This window comes from Lolium rigidum, chromosome 5 (genome assembly GCF_022539505.1).
Source record: "Lolium rigidum isolate FL_2022 chromosome 5, APGP_CSIRO_Lrig_0.1, whole genome shotgun sequence".
Taxonomy (NCBI): domain Eukaryota; kingdom Viridiplantae; phylum Streptophyta; class Magnoliopsida; order Poales; family Poaceae; genus Lolium; species Lolium rigidum.
In genome coordinates this window covers 79,086,220-79,104,095 of record NC_061512.1, presented here as the reverse complement: position 1 = coordinate 79,104,095, position 17,876 = coordinate 79,086,220, and the positions used below count along the sequence as shown (strand labels likewise).

At 42.3% G+C, this 17,876-nt stretch overlaps 3 protein-coding genes across 3 annotated transcripts; 1 reads left to right on the top strand and 2 right to left on the bottom strand.

Annotated features, from left to right (window-relative positions):
- Positions 1-1,589: 1,589 nt before the first annotated feature.
- On the bottom strand, positions 1,590-8,711 carry LOC124656145 (DNAJ protein JJJ1 homolog). The gene is made up of 4 exons (XM_047194944.1): positions 8,377-8,711; positions 4,118-5,780; positions 1,963-2,021; positions 1,590-1,857 (listed from the first exon to the last, which is right to left on the bottom strand). The coding sequence occupies exons 1-4, from the start codon at positions 8,709-8,711 to the stop codon at positions 1,788-1,790; spliced, it is 2,127 nt and encodes a 708-aa protein (XP_047050900.1). The 3' UTR covers positions 1,590-1,787.
- A 484-nt stretch (positions 8,712-9,195) lies between these two features.
- On the bottom strand, positions 9,196-13,435 carry LOC124652935 (deaminated glutathione amidase, chloroplastic/cytosolic-like). Its single transcript, XM_047191982.1, has 9 exons — positions 13,236-13,435; positions 12,700-12,836; positions 12,191-12,319; positions 11,715-11,773; positions 10,746-10,858; positions 10,507-10,599; positions 10,036-10,138; positions 9,645-9,727; positions 9,196-9,543 (listed from the first exon to the last, which is right to left on the bottom strand). The coding sequence occupies exons 1-9, from the start codon at positions 13,347-13,349 to the stop codon at positions 9,502-9,504; spliced, it is 873 nt and encodes a 290-aa protein (XP_047047938.1). The 5' UTR covers positions 13,350-13,435; the 3' UTR covers positions 9,196-9,501.
- Positions 13,436-13,598: 163 nt separating this feature from the next.
- LOC124652735 (phosphoserine phosphatase, chloroplastic-like) lies at positions 13,599-17,349 on the top strand. The gene is made up of 8 exons (XM_047191776.1): positions 13,599-13,671; positions 13,831-14,070; positions 14,154-14,286; positions 14,391-14,498; positions 14,982-15,075; positions 16,235-16,384; positions 16,456-16,509; positions 16,884-17,349. The coding sequence occupies exons 2-8, from the start codon at positions 13,845-13,847 to the stop codon at positions 17,007-17,009; spliced, it is 891 nt and encodes a 296-aa protein (XP_047047732.1). The 5' UTR covers positions 13,599-13,671; positions 13,831-13,844; the 3' UTR covers positions 17,010-17,349.
- The last annotated feature ends 527 nt before the right edge of the window (positions 17,350-17,876 follow it).

Below are 17,876 nucleotides of genomic sequence, written 5' to 3'. Positions count from 1 at the left end.
ACTAGCTTAATACCCGTGGATATAGTTTTCAGTTATAGTACGTAAATCGATTGTATATGAAAATATTATGAGCTCAAATATTATCTAAGATATAGTTTTCAATTTTGTGGATGTTTGTTTCAAGTGCAGTTTTGAACATATCCGGAAGTGGTATACACCCCAAAAGTGATATACCCTAACCTTTTCTTTAAACCCAAAATAATAATAATATTGGATGCCGGCAAACGTGTTGATCTTTTCCTTAGGGGAGGAAGGTAGAGGATCTCTCTACTTTATGGCATTTTCAGTTTGCTTTTTTCCATTATATGTGCATCGCAGCCAAGGCCTGAAAAGTGGAAAAAAACAAAGGAAAGGAAGACGAGAACACTGAGGCAGTGACGCTAGTGATAAAAGTTTGCCGCCCAGTATAGAATCATGTCATACTGCCTTGTTCAGCGTATTCTCCTTTTGTTCTAATTTTTTTTTCCGGTTCCTTTGATTGAAAAAGAATAAGGGCACATGCGGCAAAGCTGATCGGCCATGTCCTGAAGGCGTTGTGGCTTTGGACTTCCTGAACAAGTCCAGAGATTCAACTTGAAGTCCATTTCCGCCCAGACCCCATTGTGAAGTTTTGCAATGTACAGTAGAGCAGAGCATTGGTCACAACCAGCATCAGGTCTATGTTTTGGCCTCAGTGTTGTCTCTCGTGTTCGGTGCTTGTTGTGGATAGGTGTAAGCCATATCCATTTAGCTGGCAACCATAGAATGCCATGATGAGAGAAAAGTTCATAGAACCCAGCTATGGTGGGCTTCGAATTGGTATGTATCGTAAGTCTTTCAGTTGGTCCATGGAGCAGTAGACACTATTGTTGTGCTGTTGCCGAAGGAGGCTGGATGACGTTCCATTGCCCTTGGTTGACCTAGGATTGAATCCAGCATAGTTGGTCAGCTGCAAACGTGTATAGGATTGCAAATTCTGTAGCTAATCTTCCTGAGTTACTCCATTGATCATGCAGCATGCAGCAGCGCCAGAGGAAGTGCCCCTCTCGGCCTCTCCCCATGGGTGCCAAGCCTCCTCCCTTTGGACGAGCTCCCCCCTGGAATTCACCTCTACTGAGCCGTAAGTTTGAACGAGCTCCTCCCTTTGGACGATCCCCTAACCCCCCTTGCCCGAGCTCCCCCATTGCAAGAGAGGCCGGAGCTGGGGAAGGGCGCCAAATGGGCAATATCGAGTATTTCCGGGACTCATTTTCCTAGGGAATTTTTGTTACATACCTCATGGAAATTTTAAGTCGGGATGCAAGCAGGATCCCGCTTATCCCACTTAAATGGCTTGCAGCCCAGTACTGTTGTTTCAAATTTTACTAGAGTCAGGGCAGAGAAAGAGAATCTTGCTAGCATGTTGAATCCCAAGTTGCATGTGAAATCAAATGACAGCACAAATAGGTTGATTTGATTCTGCGCAAACTGAAATCTATTCTTGAATAGAATATAATGCTACGAAAACAATACTATGATCTTCGCGAAGTACACTCTACTGAGTATTTGTGGCCAAAATCACATGCCTGGAGGAACATTACAGACCGCACTTCCATACAGAGAAGGGGAAGGAAAAAATTGATCTAATATAGATACCAATTAAAATTGGGTCACAGGTAACAACACTCATTTACAGTGGAGCATTTGCAGGTCCAAACCAGATATGGCAGCCCTAAAAAAAAAGTTACAAGAAGAGACAATTGGTTGCCCGGGTGATCTAGCAGCATCAACTGGGAAAGAGAATGCTCAAAAATATAATTATTGCCGCCTCAACGATTTTTCTGTCGTGCCTTGATCACAGCATGACCCGTCTCTTCCAAGTGAGAAAACAACTTGCTCCTGCAACAAACAGTTATTTGAGATTAACCATAAATGGGAAGTGTCACGGTATGATAGCGACATAAAAGTGGAGACAGGGTGCTGAACACTGAGCTCCAAGTGTACCTTGATTCAAAAGTATCTCCACATGTTTCACAATCATTACTGCGTGTCTTCGAGACCTCCTGGTACAATGTAGATAGTTTTATTAATACATGGCATGTAGCATAAAGTGTTATTGCTAAAAGAAACCAATACAGATAAGCTTCATATAGCAGTGGCGGAATCTGATGTTCAAATATCCTAATGAAATTTCCAAATTATATCACATCCTCCACATGTAGCAGTGGCGGAATGTGATGTTCAGCAAATTATGTGTTTCACAAAATTTAGATATGTGCATGTGAAAGAACTCTGAATTCACAAAATTCTGAAATAAAAGGACAAAACAAATTGTGTGCACAAGGTTTACTATTTTCACCTTTCATGCTTCGCTTTTTCATGCAGACCACCAATTAACTAAATTTTAGCAAACTTTGTGTGTAAATAGACATATTTTGACAAGTACATATGTCAATTATTTCAGAATTCTTTTATACTTGCAAACGCCTATCTTGAACTTGTTTATCAAAAACACAGGGAGTAAGGGCATGTACACTGTGGGCGCCAGTAGAGAGGCGCTAGGAAAAATTTCCCGGCCGAATAGCAGTTGGGCTGTCAAATCCTAGCGCTAAGCCTTGCGTCGGCGCAAAATCTTGCAGCGGGCGCTTGCCTTTTTTCCGTACGCGGACCAGCATGTGTTGGCAGAAAAAATACAGTTTACCGTCTGTAGTTAGCATCCAGCGTTGGAGCAGCGTAGACGCCAGGATTAATTGCCGGACGTTTTTCTTCTCAAGCGCCTCAACAAGCGTCTAGCATTGAACATGCCCTAAGGGGGCTCGGGATTATAAAATATCAACTCCCAGGTGAGTGTTACTTTTTAAGAATATAGTTAGTATTTACAAGATTACCAGGATAGTGAAAAACAACTGATTGTAGATTCCATGCACGCAAAGACAAAAAAAAAATGTGGGTTTTATACTTTTATTGGAGGAGTAAAATCATCAAACACAACAAGAAAAAACAGAAAACTCAAATTGTTTCAACTATCTAGACCGGCTTCCTTCAGCAGGCACCACAAGAACGCATCACATGATAATTGAGCCTGCAGCTAACAAAACACAAGTTCCTGCCTATTCTGAAGTTACTCCCTACCCATTATGTGGATCAATGTCAGCAACAACCTATATACATATGATCTATACTTAATCATCCTCAGCTTTTATTTTACTACATGCAAAAGGTAGAAGTAGGATCTCAGGTGGCAGATAAGCATGAAGTTCACATCTGAATCTGGACAAGTATAGCTTGGATTTTGTGGCCCAATTTCATTTTACCAAACAACAACAATTCCGTAAGTGAGTGTCCATGGAAAACGACGAGTTATCTTCACTAATTAGTACTCCCTGTGTTCACTACTATAAGATGTTTTAGATATTTCAATGTGGATTATATCCGGACCGAAATGAGTGAGCCTACACACTGGAATAAAACCAATGATCATCACTTGATGAGAGTCCCAGGACTTAAGTTTCTTTTTATAAACAAAGCAACAAATACAAACATGTAGAGCCAGCTTATACACAGCACAAAGATTTCATCTGGCTAGCTCAATCCCATCTGCATCCCGCATCCGCATGCCTGACCACCATACACAGTTGTCATAAATGCTACTCCCTCGACAAGAATTATGAACGGAGGGAGTACTATCCTATTTCATTCCTCTTAGTAAGATGTTTGAAGTCCACACGGTAATTATAGTATATATTATAATGTGGCAGACTTCTTGAAGTCGTCAAACATGCTAGACAAAGCCTTCGCTAATATTACTACATGTTAGAAACTATCACCATTAGTATATTCAACTCTTCTGCACATGGCTCTCTAAAGGTGTATTCGTAGTCAAAGCGTATAGTTTTCTGCTGTCCAGTGTTCTAATTGGTTCTTCAGCAACAAAAGACTACCTATCCACACAGCTCCAATATAACCATTAGTAGTAAGTGGTTTGAGCGGTTAGGTGATAGATCAACCACTTAGGTTTGGGTATAAAGCTCAAATAGTTTTTGCTATCAGACTGAATATCATTAAAAGGTTCAATCACGATGAGCTTGCTGTCAACTATGCACAAATAAAAATGAATGAGTTCTTATACAGTACAAGGAGCGGATGAGTATGAATGTACCTTTTGCTTCTTTCCCTTTGTCGTACTCTTTTTTTCAGCAGGAACAGTTGGTTTCTTCTCTGCACCTTTCTTGTTCTTTTTGTTCTTTTTAGGATTATCGTTTTTTCCTTTCAGTTGATCTCCTTTGCTTGACGATGTCCCTTCGTCATTTGAAGAGAAAGGATCCTCCATCTTATCATCAGCATCATTTCCACCGTTATCATGTCCAGACTCCTCATGCAGAATATTATTCCTCATACCTTCTCCGCTATCAGCATTATTAACTTCATCTTGTCCCTTCTTTGCTGCACGTCTCCGGCGAGGTTTCTTCTTGACACTATTAACTGCAGAACTTCTATCATCAACACTGTCATCCTCTGCAACAACAGGTGGAGCTTCCTCTTGAGGAACCACATAAGCGCTCTCCTTGTTCTTGTGGCTTGACAACATCGCCTCCAAGATACTCGTCTCATCAAATGAACCAACCTCCTGCTTCGCGTTATCTCCATTCTCTTCATCAATCTCCAAGCCCTCTTCCAACTCTTCAGCCAACTCTTCTACAGCATCTGACCAATCACTCTCCTCTGACTCCTCCGCAGGCTTAAAATCGAACCCAACATCATCTTCTTCCCCCTCATCGTTGACTTCCTTTAGAGCCTCCTCCTCCTCCTTAAAGGCCATCCTCAGTTCAGACACCTTATCCTTGTGCTTCTTAGACTGCTCATGGTTCTTCCACTGCTTCTCCGACTTAAACTTCTTATTACACGCCACACAGTACAGCTCCTCCTTCTTCTTTTCCATCGTTTCCTCATCATCCTCTTCTTCAAACAGTAGCTCGTCCTCATCCACCCTTGCCCACTCAGGCTCCTGATATGCCATGGCTCGCTCCTTCTTCTTCCTCTCCTCTGCCTTCTTCCTTTCCATCTCCTCCACCTTCTTCTTTGCCTCCTCTGCCTTCTTCTTCAGCGCCATATCCACCACCCGCTTGTCCCTCTTCTTGCAGAAGGCTGCCAACGCTCTGACGTTGTCGTTGTACTCGCGCCTAGCCTTGCGCATTGCCTTCTTGTTATCCTCCTCCATGATCCTCCTGTCACGGCGGCTCTCCCCGCGTGAAACGTCCCACTCGGCCGCCCAGCCGAAGTCCATGACCGAGGCAAAGCCCAGCCAGTAGTTGTAGAAGGCGGTGACCTGGGTGTAATAGGAGTCGAGGTTGCCAATGACGGGCGGCGTGGGGATGGAGTCGGTGGGGATGCCCATGCGGCGGGCGTAGGCGACCTCCTGCTTGTACACCTTGTCGAAGACGTCGCCATAGACCTTGTAGAACCCGCGGCCGGAGTCCGAGAATCCGGAGAAGGCGGAGGGGACAAAGACGGAGAATATGTCGGGGACGGGGGAGGCGGATGCGCTGGAGGATCCGTGGTCGGCGAAGAGGATCTGGGAGCGGTGGGAGTCGTAGTGGGCGCGCTCTTGGGGGTCGGAGAGGACGGAGTGCGCGTGCTGCAGCTCCTGGAATGCGGCGGTGGCGGCGGCGACGTCGGAGCCCAGGGGCTGCTTGTCGGGGTGGAGGGATAGGGCGAGGCGGCGGAAGGCGAGCTTGATTTCGCTCGGGGAGCAGTCGCGGGAGAGGCCGAGGATCTCGTAGTAGCACCGCTTGGGCGCCGCCGACGCCATGGCCGCCGAAAGGCTAGGGTTTTCGAGGTGTGTCCGTCCGGCTCAGGCTCAGGGGAAGAGTCGGGGCAGAGGCGTTGCCGTGTAATAATAAGTAAAGGTGGGCCTAACTTGCAGAGCTGTAGCTCAACTCTTCTTTCACAGGACCGTGTTGCAAAGTAACTCGACTCCAAAGATATTGTCAAACATCTACAAACATACTCCGATTCATATTAATATAGATAGATGTACTCCGTATCAAATATTGTCAAACATCTATAAACATATTCCGATTCATATTAATATTAATATAGATGTATGTAGATATATTTTAATTGTAGATACGTTCATTTTAGTGGCAAGTAATATGGATCAAAGGGGTACTTAAAATTCCAATTCTAACAAATATAGCAAAAAATATTGACATCTATAATATTAAATAAGTATACTATAAAAAATACTATGTACTTCATACTTTATTGATACCATGATATATTTGAGTGGTTATAAAATAAAATCTAAAAAAGAGCAAATTTTTGAGATATTCGAACTATTTGTTATGAAACACAAAATAATTTTCTTTGGTGGCCAAGGAACCTTAATAGCTTCCTTGATGGACAAGTTTGCTAGATTTCTTGGAAGTCAAGTTGGCTTGTGTGGGCTATATACCTAAAATGTCATTGAAGTAAAGGCTATAAATAGATGGCATGAGAGGAGAGTTGAGGACACATAAACAGATTGTAAGACAACACAATATAAAGAGCTCTCAGATTTCTCTCCTATCAATTGTCCTTGTGTTCTTGTGATTGTGCTCCTCCGTGTGTCATGATTATCACGTTTCTCAACACTATTTTCTTATTCAAGACACAGTCTGTTTTTTTCTAAAGGCAACCGTAAATAATGACACTAAAATCGATTATAAGATCAAATAGAAACGATAGTTCTCCAACAATTGTAAATGCAATGCTAAGGCTATGTGCATGGTGCAACTAGTAATCTAATTAACCAGAATACCAACACCGGTATTGAAGGGAAAGCAATTGAACAGCCTGGTGAATGTAAGAACCTTCGAGTTGTTTGCTTCATGTAGTATGGAATATAACTTGTAGTTTTGAGCAGAGCCTCCAAGTTCTCCTGGCACGAAACTTTGATGTGTTGTGGATTATTGAGGTTTTCATGTCAGGTTGGTACCACCGAGTATGGGTCGCTAGCAAGGTTAACCATGAGGAACTACGGGGCGCGTTACTTTTTCATGTAACAACTAAAAACTTCCCTTTTGCTTATGTATACCCCTTCTCATGTACAAAAGTGAGCGGAAAGAGTGAGAAGAAACCTTTGTCTCATGCTTGAGTCTTACACCCCATTCTTTGCACTACTCCGTACACTCCACTCAAATCCTTAAGATATATATGCTTCTTTGAGAGAACGACTTTGTGAATGTTTGCAAGGGCTTCAAGATCGAAGTGCTAGCCAAGGATTGTTACATTTTGGAGGATGTGCACCCCCTAGATTGTTAGGTGTGGCATGAAAAACTTCGTGATTATTGTGAAGGAGACAAGTGTTTGTGAAGATCGATGATTGCCTATTCATGTGAAGATCTGCCTTAATGATTGAGAATGAGCTTAGTGTCTTAGCTAAAGGAGGTGTATATGGGTGTTGGTGACCGGCAAATTTGTGTCCTTAGGACTTTGTTTTGAACCCTTTCCAAGAAGAATGTATGATAGCACCAACTATCCTAACCTTGGAAAAATGCTTAGGTAGGTGATTCTCTATCTCTCTACTCCTTTACTTTCATGCATCCTATCTTTTGAAAAGCTCACTTACGTGGTACGAACGCTTAGGGTGTTGCAGGCATCAAGGGGGAGTAATGTTTTGGCTCATGGGAGCATATGCTCTCTTTATTTTTAAATACATCTTGGACATATTTTCAAATGTTAAAAATTTTGAAACAAAAAATTTGCACATACATCTTCACGTGCTATGCGCTCACAAAGTCGTTTCATGCAAAATTGACTTGTCATGTGGCATGTGTAAAAAAGACATTATTCGGTGCTAAATAGTAAATATAAGACTTTCCACAAGATAATTTTTTTCTTTTTTACATAGAGCACAAAAAATATCGGTTTTCCGTGAAACTTGATGAATGCACATATATTGTGGAGATGTACATGTTTTTTTTTGTGAAAAATTTTCCGGAGCATATGCAACCATGAGCCGAACTGAATTTCCAAGGCACAAAGTATAAAACTTACTTATTAAAAGCAACCAATTTTGAACTTAATATTACAATCGCATATTCACCCCCTCTACTTGAGAGTGGACAATCTTTCACCCATCCCTTGGCTCCGAGCATAAAGAACAACTAAGTGAATGTTATAATTATTCTTGTGAATCACCAACAAATTCAATTATACATGTAACACCTACAAGAGTAAACTGACATCATAGAGAGCGAGCATGGGAGAGCGCACTTGCAAGGCCTCTTACACCATCTACCTCGATGGTGTATTTCTCATGCATAGGCTCTGTACTTCCTCAGAGACTTGGTTGGGCTCAGCCGGTCAGTTAATGATCAAGAGTATCGTCGTCTCTGAGAATGTCGTGAGCAACAAAGGGCTACGGGCAAGACAGACCTTGGACCGTCTCCTTTCCCCGTCCACAGTGAAAGGCGATTTGTGAGCGACCGTAGGCTCTCCACCTCGCCGGCGCCGAATCGGCGGTTTCCTCGGCCTCCGCCGGCCGCTCCGGCGGCGGGAGGACGGGGAAACACCGATTCGCGCCGTGTATATAGTGTAGGGTGGCGTATGGTATCCAGCCGGCGGCGTCGAGGTGGAGGCGGCGTGGCCGGAGTGGTTTTGCAGGTGGTGGACTCTTCCCTCGACGGCGGCGCTCCGAGGAGTTCTGGCGTCGATCTGCTGCCTCCGGCGAGCCTGCGGGTCTGCGGAGCTGCTGGGCTCGTCTTCCCCATCGCCGGTTTCCGCGGGACGGCGGATCTGGCTAGTGAAGATCTTCTGGAAGCTGCTGATGGTGTTCGGCGTGACGATGTTGGCGGCCGCCGGTGTAGATCCTTCGGGATCGGTGTTCGGCGACTTCCCGCTGGCTTGGGGTTGCTCCTGATCCAAGGCGTCTTGAGGAGCATGTGCGGCGGCGCGCCACCGACAGCGCTGTGTCGTCGCCGGCGTCGTCCTGTTGCAGTTGGGCTGGGTTGTTTTTTTGTTCTTTCTGAGGGCCTTTCTGTAATGTGTCCGAATTAATATCAGCTGCTTTTATCGCAAAAAAAAAACAAAGGGCTACGGGCAGCCAGATTGCTCCAAAATAGCGAATGTTTCAGAGATAGAGAGGTGGGCACAATGGAGGGATTTGCCTTGGAGGTGAATGGCGGCCTTTAGCTGACTAGCAAAAGAAGCAACATTCTTTTCCAGGAATCGCATCTTCTTGCTCCGCGCTTTTGGTTCAGGCAAGCCCCACGCTCATACTCATACATCGCATGTTCTTGCCAAATTACGGCATATAAGGTGCTCTGAGCCAAGTATGGATGCTATATTTACATTACAAGATATATATGCTACTTACTACCATTGCAGCTTATTTTGTTCTACACCATATCTCACTGAAGTCCGTAATGAACTATTGGATCATTTTCTCAACAAAATGGCAGTTACACACAAGAAGAATCTCTGGAATGTGGAAATGAGCGCGAACCGTGCAAGGCCAGCTCTCTCATAAGATGATAGCGACGACTCTAATAAGCGTGGCAGTTACAATGATGAGGATTTCAAGATGCTGTCAAACTTGCGCTGCTGCAAAACATAAGACAGTTCAAACATTACAGGAGTAACAGGAGTACAGCTTCTGGAGTACTTCGACGGAAGTACAAAGATGGCACATGAGACATTGTTACCTCAGAAATTGGCATTTTGGTTCGCACAGCCTCAACTTTTGACAAGTCGATATCTGCTACTGCAAATCCAGTGGACAGTCGATCTGTAGAAAAAAAAAACATTTGTCTTACAATCAAAAGACCATGCAAGTGGCACTACATTGTAAAACTTGTTCCACATATTGTATTGTAAACATTGAATAAAAGACGAACACAAAAGCATCAGCATGATAATATTTGACTCTATTTTCCAGGACAAGCATATAAAAGAAGCAAATATTGATGAGGAGCTCAAAAGAAAGGCACTCTTGATGGTTCTTATAACTATAGTAATATACAAAATCTGAAAAGGACCGAAGATAATCTCCCAAGTCTCAACACAAGAATCATAACATAAAATGAAAATCTATACCTGGAAGTCGAGCTATAACTACTCCCCATGGGTCAATAATTATAGAATCACCGTAGCTTTCTCTTTTCTCATTGTGTTTTCCAGCTTGAGCCGCAGCAATAACCTGGGGAATATTTGAAAGTTATTTTAAGTTGCCTAACTTAGAAAGCTAACAAACAATTTTGATATTTCTCTGAATTCCATATAATGCAAAGGCTTTTGAAATAAGCAAAGCTCAACTGTTCTGAATATCCAACCAGAGACGACAAATTATTCACCTACAGTGCTGTGATGTGGTTCAAACATGTGCTCCATGGTGTGAAACTACCAACACAATAGGTATTTGACTAAAAAAAATCTAACATTAAATTTTAATTTATCATGTCATGCTGTGTCAACTATATGAAACATTAGAACCCTACATGTAAAACTGTCAAAGAAAATCCTACATGTAAAAGTTAACGAGCAGCAAAAAGGGTTAGATTTACGTACATAACATTGTGTCTCGATTGCACGAGCACGAAGAAGAATTTCCCAGTGTGCCTCCCCGGTTACCTTTGTGAACGCAGATGGTACAAGCAAGACCTAACAAAAGATGAAATTATAAGAAAATACTAGAAAAGTATGCAATTATTTTGACATTTTTAAAGGGGTATGAATGCATGATGAAAAAGATCTTAATATAAAGCCATCTTAAATCTTATGTATAGTGCACTGGCATACACAATCACCTGTGCTTGGTGCTTAAAACGCAAACATTGATAAATCTCTGGAAATCTCAAATCATAGCAAACCGTAAGCCCCAATCGTCCAAAAGGGCTATCCGCCGCAACGACAGTATCACCTGATAAGATAGTAGATATATCATGAAAAATCACATATAAAATATGAACTAGAAATCAATTGGATACTCCGCAGGTACTATTAGAGTACTATGTTGAATCCCTTCCGCAGTCAAGTAAAGCTCAAATTTGGCAACTTGGTTGGTTGGGTTTTTCTAAGGAAAAATATCTTGGTTGGTTTGAATGCGCAGAACAGTGTAAAGTTTACTTATCCTTATAGGATTTCCTAATGATCCAAGCAGATATGATTTTCTACTAGAAATAACATTTTACAAGAGAATGAGAGAGCAATAAGCTAGTCTTCCAGTTTATGCTGAATTTCTGATACAAAGATCCCGTCGAACGTCATTGCAATATCATTCATAATCATTGGCAGAAGACATGCATCAGTGTGAAAAGAACAGATAATTTCAACACTTTCTAACACTTACTCGCTTAGCTTGACAGCACAGAAAACACTAATATTACCAGTGATACATATTTATTGTCTTACAAAATCTACTAAGACGGTAAAGATCATTGAAAATTGCAAACCAGATACAGCATATTAAATTTTGTAGAAAGTTTAGGAATCCAGAATAAACAGGGCACAGAGTGCTGCTGCCAGTCGAATACGATCTCTATCATTTGAAGTTGTTTAACTAAATGGCATTAAGAAAAGTAACGTCAAGTTAGAAACTAAAGCTAAATTTAACATGAGTAAATTTATAGGACACACTTATGCCGCACCATCGGTATGAAAGATTTGAAAAAAAAAAATGCAACAGATAAAATGGCCGTTTACTCTTCGAGGACCCACAAACATTTAGCACATAATAGAGAAAACTAGGAAAACTTAAGAATTTAATAAGTAAACACCTGCTGTCGTGAATCGGCTTTCCTTATACACCATATTGCCAGGTACATCCACATCAAACCTTCAGCATAATAATCCCAATGTGAATAACCAAACTACAGTGTTGCAAATGCACCACAACAAGAAGGAAAAGGTAAAGGAAGAAATAAGCAACAGTCATTTACCCAAAGTTCATTATTCAGACGGACGTTCAGAATATAACTCTGTGGCTTCGTGATATGACTATGGTTGCTAAGATATATTTATTAAAATCCATGGCATGCCAAAATGTAGTCACGGTCAATGTTTCTCTTATCCAGAAGTGACAATATATATGCAGCATAACACTTGAATGCATCTCATCGTTCCCTTACCTATGTAAACTGAAAACCTACTGTTCAACATTCTATGGATGCCATAGAATAGGCAGCTAAAATAAACTGCTTCCAAGTATTTCTGAAAGAAAATTTCTCCCAAGAGCCATGGAAAAGGCACTTACAAATGTATTTTTCGATATGAGCTCCTAACTTTTCCAGAGTCATCGATTAATACGTGTGTATTGTACTGGTGTGAATCATCCGGCCCTTTCTCTTGAAACCCTCCAAGAGACAACCACATACTTGAGTCACTGCAGAATGAAGCTAAGGTAAGGACCCAACAGGCTAATTCACTTATTCAACAAAACTTAAATCACAAATGAAAACTTTGTGTCAATACACAGGTAAAGGAGCTACACATACACTTGTGTTCTTATCCATACAGGCTAAAAGATGTACAAAGGAGAAAGACGCATACTGAAGGTTAGAAGATTCATTTGTAAGATGGCGTACTGAGTTAGACACTACGAAACAACGACTGCTAAATCTAAAGAGTTGATAGAGTATAAACACGAAGGCTAGTAGCTGAAGTAGATTAGGAAATCAGAAGACATAGTCACTACAAAATTCGAATGAGAAGGCTCTGCTGTGAGAATGGCAAAAGAAAATTGAGAAATATGTTCTTACTGACTTTGCAAGTGAGCAGTATCTCTGCATTATTGGGCCATCCAGTGATTCGGCTATCTTAACCGACTCTCCATCCTTGGATCCTATGAATGAGAAGACCTCAGGGAAGCAGAGAAATTTCACTCCGGCGGCAGCAGCTTCCTACGAAAAGATCATCTCAGGTTGGTCTACTCTGCGTTGATCTGGTATTCTAGTATAAAGTGGAGTAGGGAAACTGAAAGGAACAGCACTGAATATTGCAAGAAGAATAAAACCAATGAAGACACCGATAGGGCATAGAGCTCAGCTTTGGTACATCTATTCGTGCATCCCAGATCCCACAAGAGCATATGATATCTAATGCCGATTTTTCCATCCTATTTCTAGTTTTCGTGAGACGAAATGCAACCATTTCTGCAACTCCACAGCGAGAACACATTGCCTGATAGCTACACGCGGCAATCAGAGGCTAACTCCAGTTGCAAATCGCAGCAGGTGATCAGCTCCAATCTCGCGGCGGCACGGCCGTGCAGGGTTAGGGGAAGGGAGTGAGAGGCTTGCCTTGGTGAGGCGGGAGCAGGTGGCGTAGTTGGCGTCGAGGTCCCCCACGGAGGTCATCTGCACCACGCCCACCCTCGCTTGCGAGCCAGAGACGGAGACGGAGGAGGAGGACATGGCGCGGCGGACGACGGCGGCACGGGTCCTCACGACGGCGGTGGCGGCGGCGATCGGGAGCGAGGCCCTGAAGGAGGCCAAGGCCATGCCAGAGGGGGAAGTCAATAGCCAACCTCCTGGGTACAACTCTGCGGGTGCGCGTAGCGGCACGAGCCGAGGCAGAGCACCGACGTGGTCTCATCGAGACCGTTGGATCGCAGAAGACCCCTTGCATTGCATCTTACCGGTCACAGACACAGTGAGGCAGTCGTCACCACTTCACTCAAGCTGACGGAACAGAAACCGCCGCCCGCCGCCGCCGCCGCGCGCCATCGACTCAAAGGTGAGATCACCGAGCTCTCAGTTGCCGGATTTACTATATTTTCTTCGAATTCGGGATGGACGCACCTGGATACGGTGTCAATTTGCTGCTCGAATTGTTCCCTTTTCACATGATCCAGCGATGCGCGCTGCTGACGTCGTCGTCGTTTGGTTCTTGCAGGGCGTTTCATACATATGGCCCGGCTGGTTAGTACGCGAATCTGCCCGAGCCAGCGGTTTCAGGCTCCTCGGTTGCCGTCGATCCGGCCACCACTGAACTGGTATTCAGCAGCAGGCTCCGGAGATCTTTCGTTTCGTGGTGTTAAGCTCTCGAATCTTCCGGGCTTCGTAGCAGCTGCGCTGGAGGTGCCCAAGAGCGGGCCGAACTCCCCTGGTCCGGAGAACCGCCTACCTTCAGAAGGTCATTCTGCCGAGAATCCTTTGTCGTGTGCAGTCACGCTGCGCCTAAATGCCTAACACCATTATGTACTTTCCCTTGTACAGAGGTTATCAGGACCTGGTGCAACGCCGATGCGGTGTGCTTCGATGTCGATAGCACGGTCTGCCTGGACGAGGGTATCGATGAGCTCGCCGATTTCTGCGGAGCGGGGCCGGCGGTCGCTGAGTGGACGGCCAAGTAAAGAGATGCTGGCTTGCATTAGCAAAGTTATCCGCTGAAAATTGCGGCGATGTTAGTGTAGAATTCCCCACTCAAGTGCTCATTTCGCATGATGTTTCTAGGGCGATGACTGGATCGGTTCCGTTTGAAGAGGCGCTAGCGGCTCGGCTGTCCTTGTTCAAGCCATCCTTGTACCAAGTTAACGAATGCATGGAGAAGAGGCCACCAAGGTAAGCCCAGTTGTAGCCTGATTGTATCATTCGCCAGATTAAGTTATTGCAGACGGTTATTGCATGGAAAATATTATTGATATTTTCTGCCTGTTTTGATATATCGGAAACTGCAGTACTTGATATTTTTGATTATGTTTTAACAAATGGGTAATGTTTAGCTCATTGCTACTTCAACATTACAAGTTTCTTATTTGTACAGCCGCCAAATAGAATTTCCATGTTACAGTGGAAAAGTGTCGTACCTGTACCTAGCTTTCTGGTATTGCTAATGATGTTGGCCAAATGTTGATCTACAGGATATCTCCTGGAATTTCTAACTTGATGAAAATGCTTAGAGTACCTAGCTTTCTGGTATTGCTAATGATGTTGGGAAAATGTTGATCTACAGGATATATCCTGGAATTGCTAAATTCATCAAGATGCTAAGAGTACCTAGCTTTCTGGTATTGCTGATGTTGTTGGGCAAATGTTGATCTACAGGATATCTCCTGGAATTGCTAAATTGATCGAAAGGCTAAGAGCCAAAAATGTTGATATCTACCTTGTCTCTGGTGGCTTCCGACAGATGTTCAAGGTATATGACTTCCACTGATACTTTCCCGATGATATTTCAGGGTAGTCATTATGCGAATTGAAATCTGATTTGATTCATGAAGCTCTCGTTGATTTCATTGGAAAATCTCTTTCAGATTGACTTACGTTTATATAGTTCTACCCTTGTGTGGTATGTGATCTCCTATTTCGTAAGATGACTGTAGTGAGACTTCTTAAGTTGGAAATAGAAAGAAAGCTAGATTCTGCAATTATGAAAAAAAATCCCATTTTAAATCAAATCCTTGAACGATGGAAATGTGTACTCCCTCTGTCCTATGAAAGTTGTCTTAGATTTGTCAAAAATTAGATGTATCTAGACACTATCTAGTATTTAGATACATCCAAATTTGGACAAATCTCAGACAAGTTTCATGAGACTGAGGGAGTATATTAAATCTTGAACTTTCTTAAATGGTTTAAAATGAATGACACTGGTTTTGAAAAGTGGTTTTGTATTTTGGGTATTTAAGAAAAAGTTAGAAAGAATTCATGGATGTAAGGAATGCTACGAAACGATAACGAATAAAGTCCTAAAAATATTTCTGACTGGAAATTCAATTATCTTATATGTTATTTGTATGGAAAGCAGATGATCATATTGGTTGATTTTTTTCAGCCCTCACTCTAGCTTTTACATACCTGCAATTGTTTAAGATCTTTGAGAATTTCAGAAGAGGACACGCCACTTAACAGCTTAGTCTGGTTTTGCATATTGAAAGTTTTTGAAAAGTTTGATATAAAATTGTAAACACAGGGACGATTAAATTGAGAACCTGCAAAATTAATCCCCAAAGAAATGGAAAGCATGCCGTCTGTAAATGATAAGAGGAATCTATTTCATGTCTTTTTTGTACATGTCCTAGCATTCCCTACATGGCTACATCTATGAATATTTTCACATTTTATTTGAAAACTGCAAAATGTAAAATCACTCCAAAACCGGCCTAGGGTCCAAAACTTCAAATTAATTGACTTCAGAAAGTTCAGATTTGATATATGCGGTTTCATAGTTCAGGTTCAAACCGGCCCAGACACTATAGTTGAGGGTTTTAAATGGACCTCTTTCTAAGAATTTCAGCTATGTTTACCAGTCCCTCTTCATAAATTGCTAAGAGGTACACTACTGCTTTCTCTGTCAGCCTCTCGCATTGGAGCTTGGCATCCCCCCTGAAAACATTTATGCAAACCAACTACTGTTTGGAAATTATGGAGAATATGTTGGGTTTGACCCAGCAGAGCCTACTTCCCGAAGTGGTGGTAAAGCCATAGCAGTTCGACAAATACGACAGGTCTGATAGTAACTCTTAGCACATCACTTTTTTGCTTCCTGGCACATTACTGATGTACGTTGTGTATGCAGATGTGTGGTTACAAGACACTCGTTATGATTGGAGATGGTGCAACTGATCTTGAGGTATTTAATTGTTCGTCATAGTGATGCTTATGGAACAATGATAGCCCTACAGTAAGGCATATCATACCCATCATCAATTGATTAACGGGATTAAATTGCATATAATAATGATTAGTAAATTTCCATTTGTAATCAGTGCATATAGAACAGAAATGGTTGAATTGGTCTAGCGATTTTGCTACTGGGATTGCTTTGATTGATCAGGCATCAGGCCCATGGTTTCTTTTCTCTCATCTTGATATTAATTTCCCCATAGCACTGCAGAATTAGCTCTGGAAATAGATCATACTTAACTGTCACTGCTACAGAAAGGACCTTTCCCGTGGATGGAACATCAAAAACATAAATCATCTTTTCCGTGTATGGTCTTGTAGGCTCGCCAACCTGGTGGAGCAGACCTCTTTGTCTGCTATGGAGGGGTGCAGATGAGGGAACCAGTCGCAAGAAAAGCCGACTGGGTTGTCTCTGATTTCCAGGAGTTGATCGCCTATTTGGCATGATACAGTTCACTAGTATTATACAATTAGTAATACAATTCTTATACTACATTTTGGTGAGTAAATAATTGCTCGTGGAAATTCTTTCCGGGCTGTTTATCGGAAATTCTTTGCAGGCTGTTTATCAAGGCATGTTTGTTGGTGGTTATTTAGTTAAACAGCTTTATTTCTGGTTCAAGAGAAGTTGATCTAATCACCAGCCTCACCATACTAGGAAGACAACTAGATACACACCGTTGTTTCAGGCAAATGGGTTTTAACTTGTTTTTAGTTTGATTTTTGTATGCTCTTAATGATGTGGTGATGATATATATTATCTGGGGATATATACACGGTTTGGAGAGATATACGTTGTGTGGCTGCGGATAGTTGTTTTGTTACTATTAGGTATGTTTGGTGTTGGTTTTGATGGTTGACAATTTTTTGGCATATAATATTATTGGTCACTGTAGCTCATTTCTCTTGGTACTGTTCACCAACTCTTGGGTAACGGAGAGGTCAACAAAAAATTTGACTAGCCAATATTTTTATTGTGGAAGTTTGGACTAGAACCAGATAATTGAGGGCATCAGTTGGGGCCGGAGATTTGGTGTGTGTGTGTGTGTGTGGTGGTGGTAGATCTCGATTTCCATGAACATATGCTTGTTTTGAAGATAACAAGAAGCTCTGCAAGTTCAAGAAGAGAAAACGTCATATTCCAAGAAAGGAGTATATCCGTAAGATTAAATGTTTGACCTCTCTAAAAGAGATGAACTGGTAGAACCTTGAAAACCAAAAACGCAATAAGTTTTTCATCCGAAATCCGCTTTGGTAAAATGGAGCTTCACCTGAAGATAACCACAAGATCTAAAACCTCACATGAGTAAGATA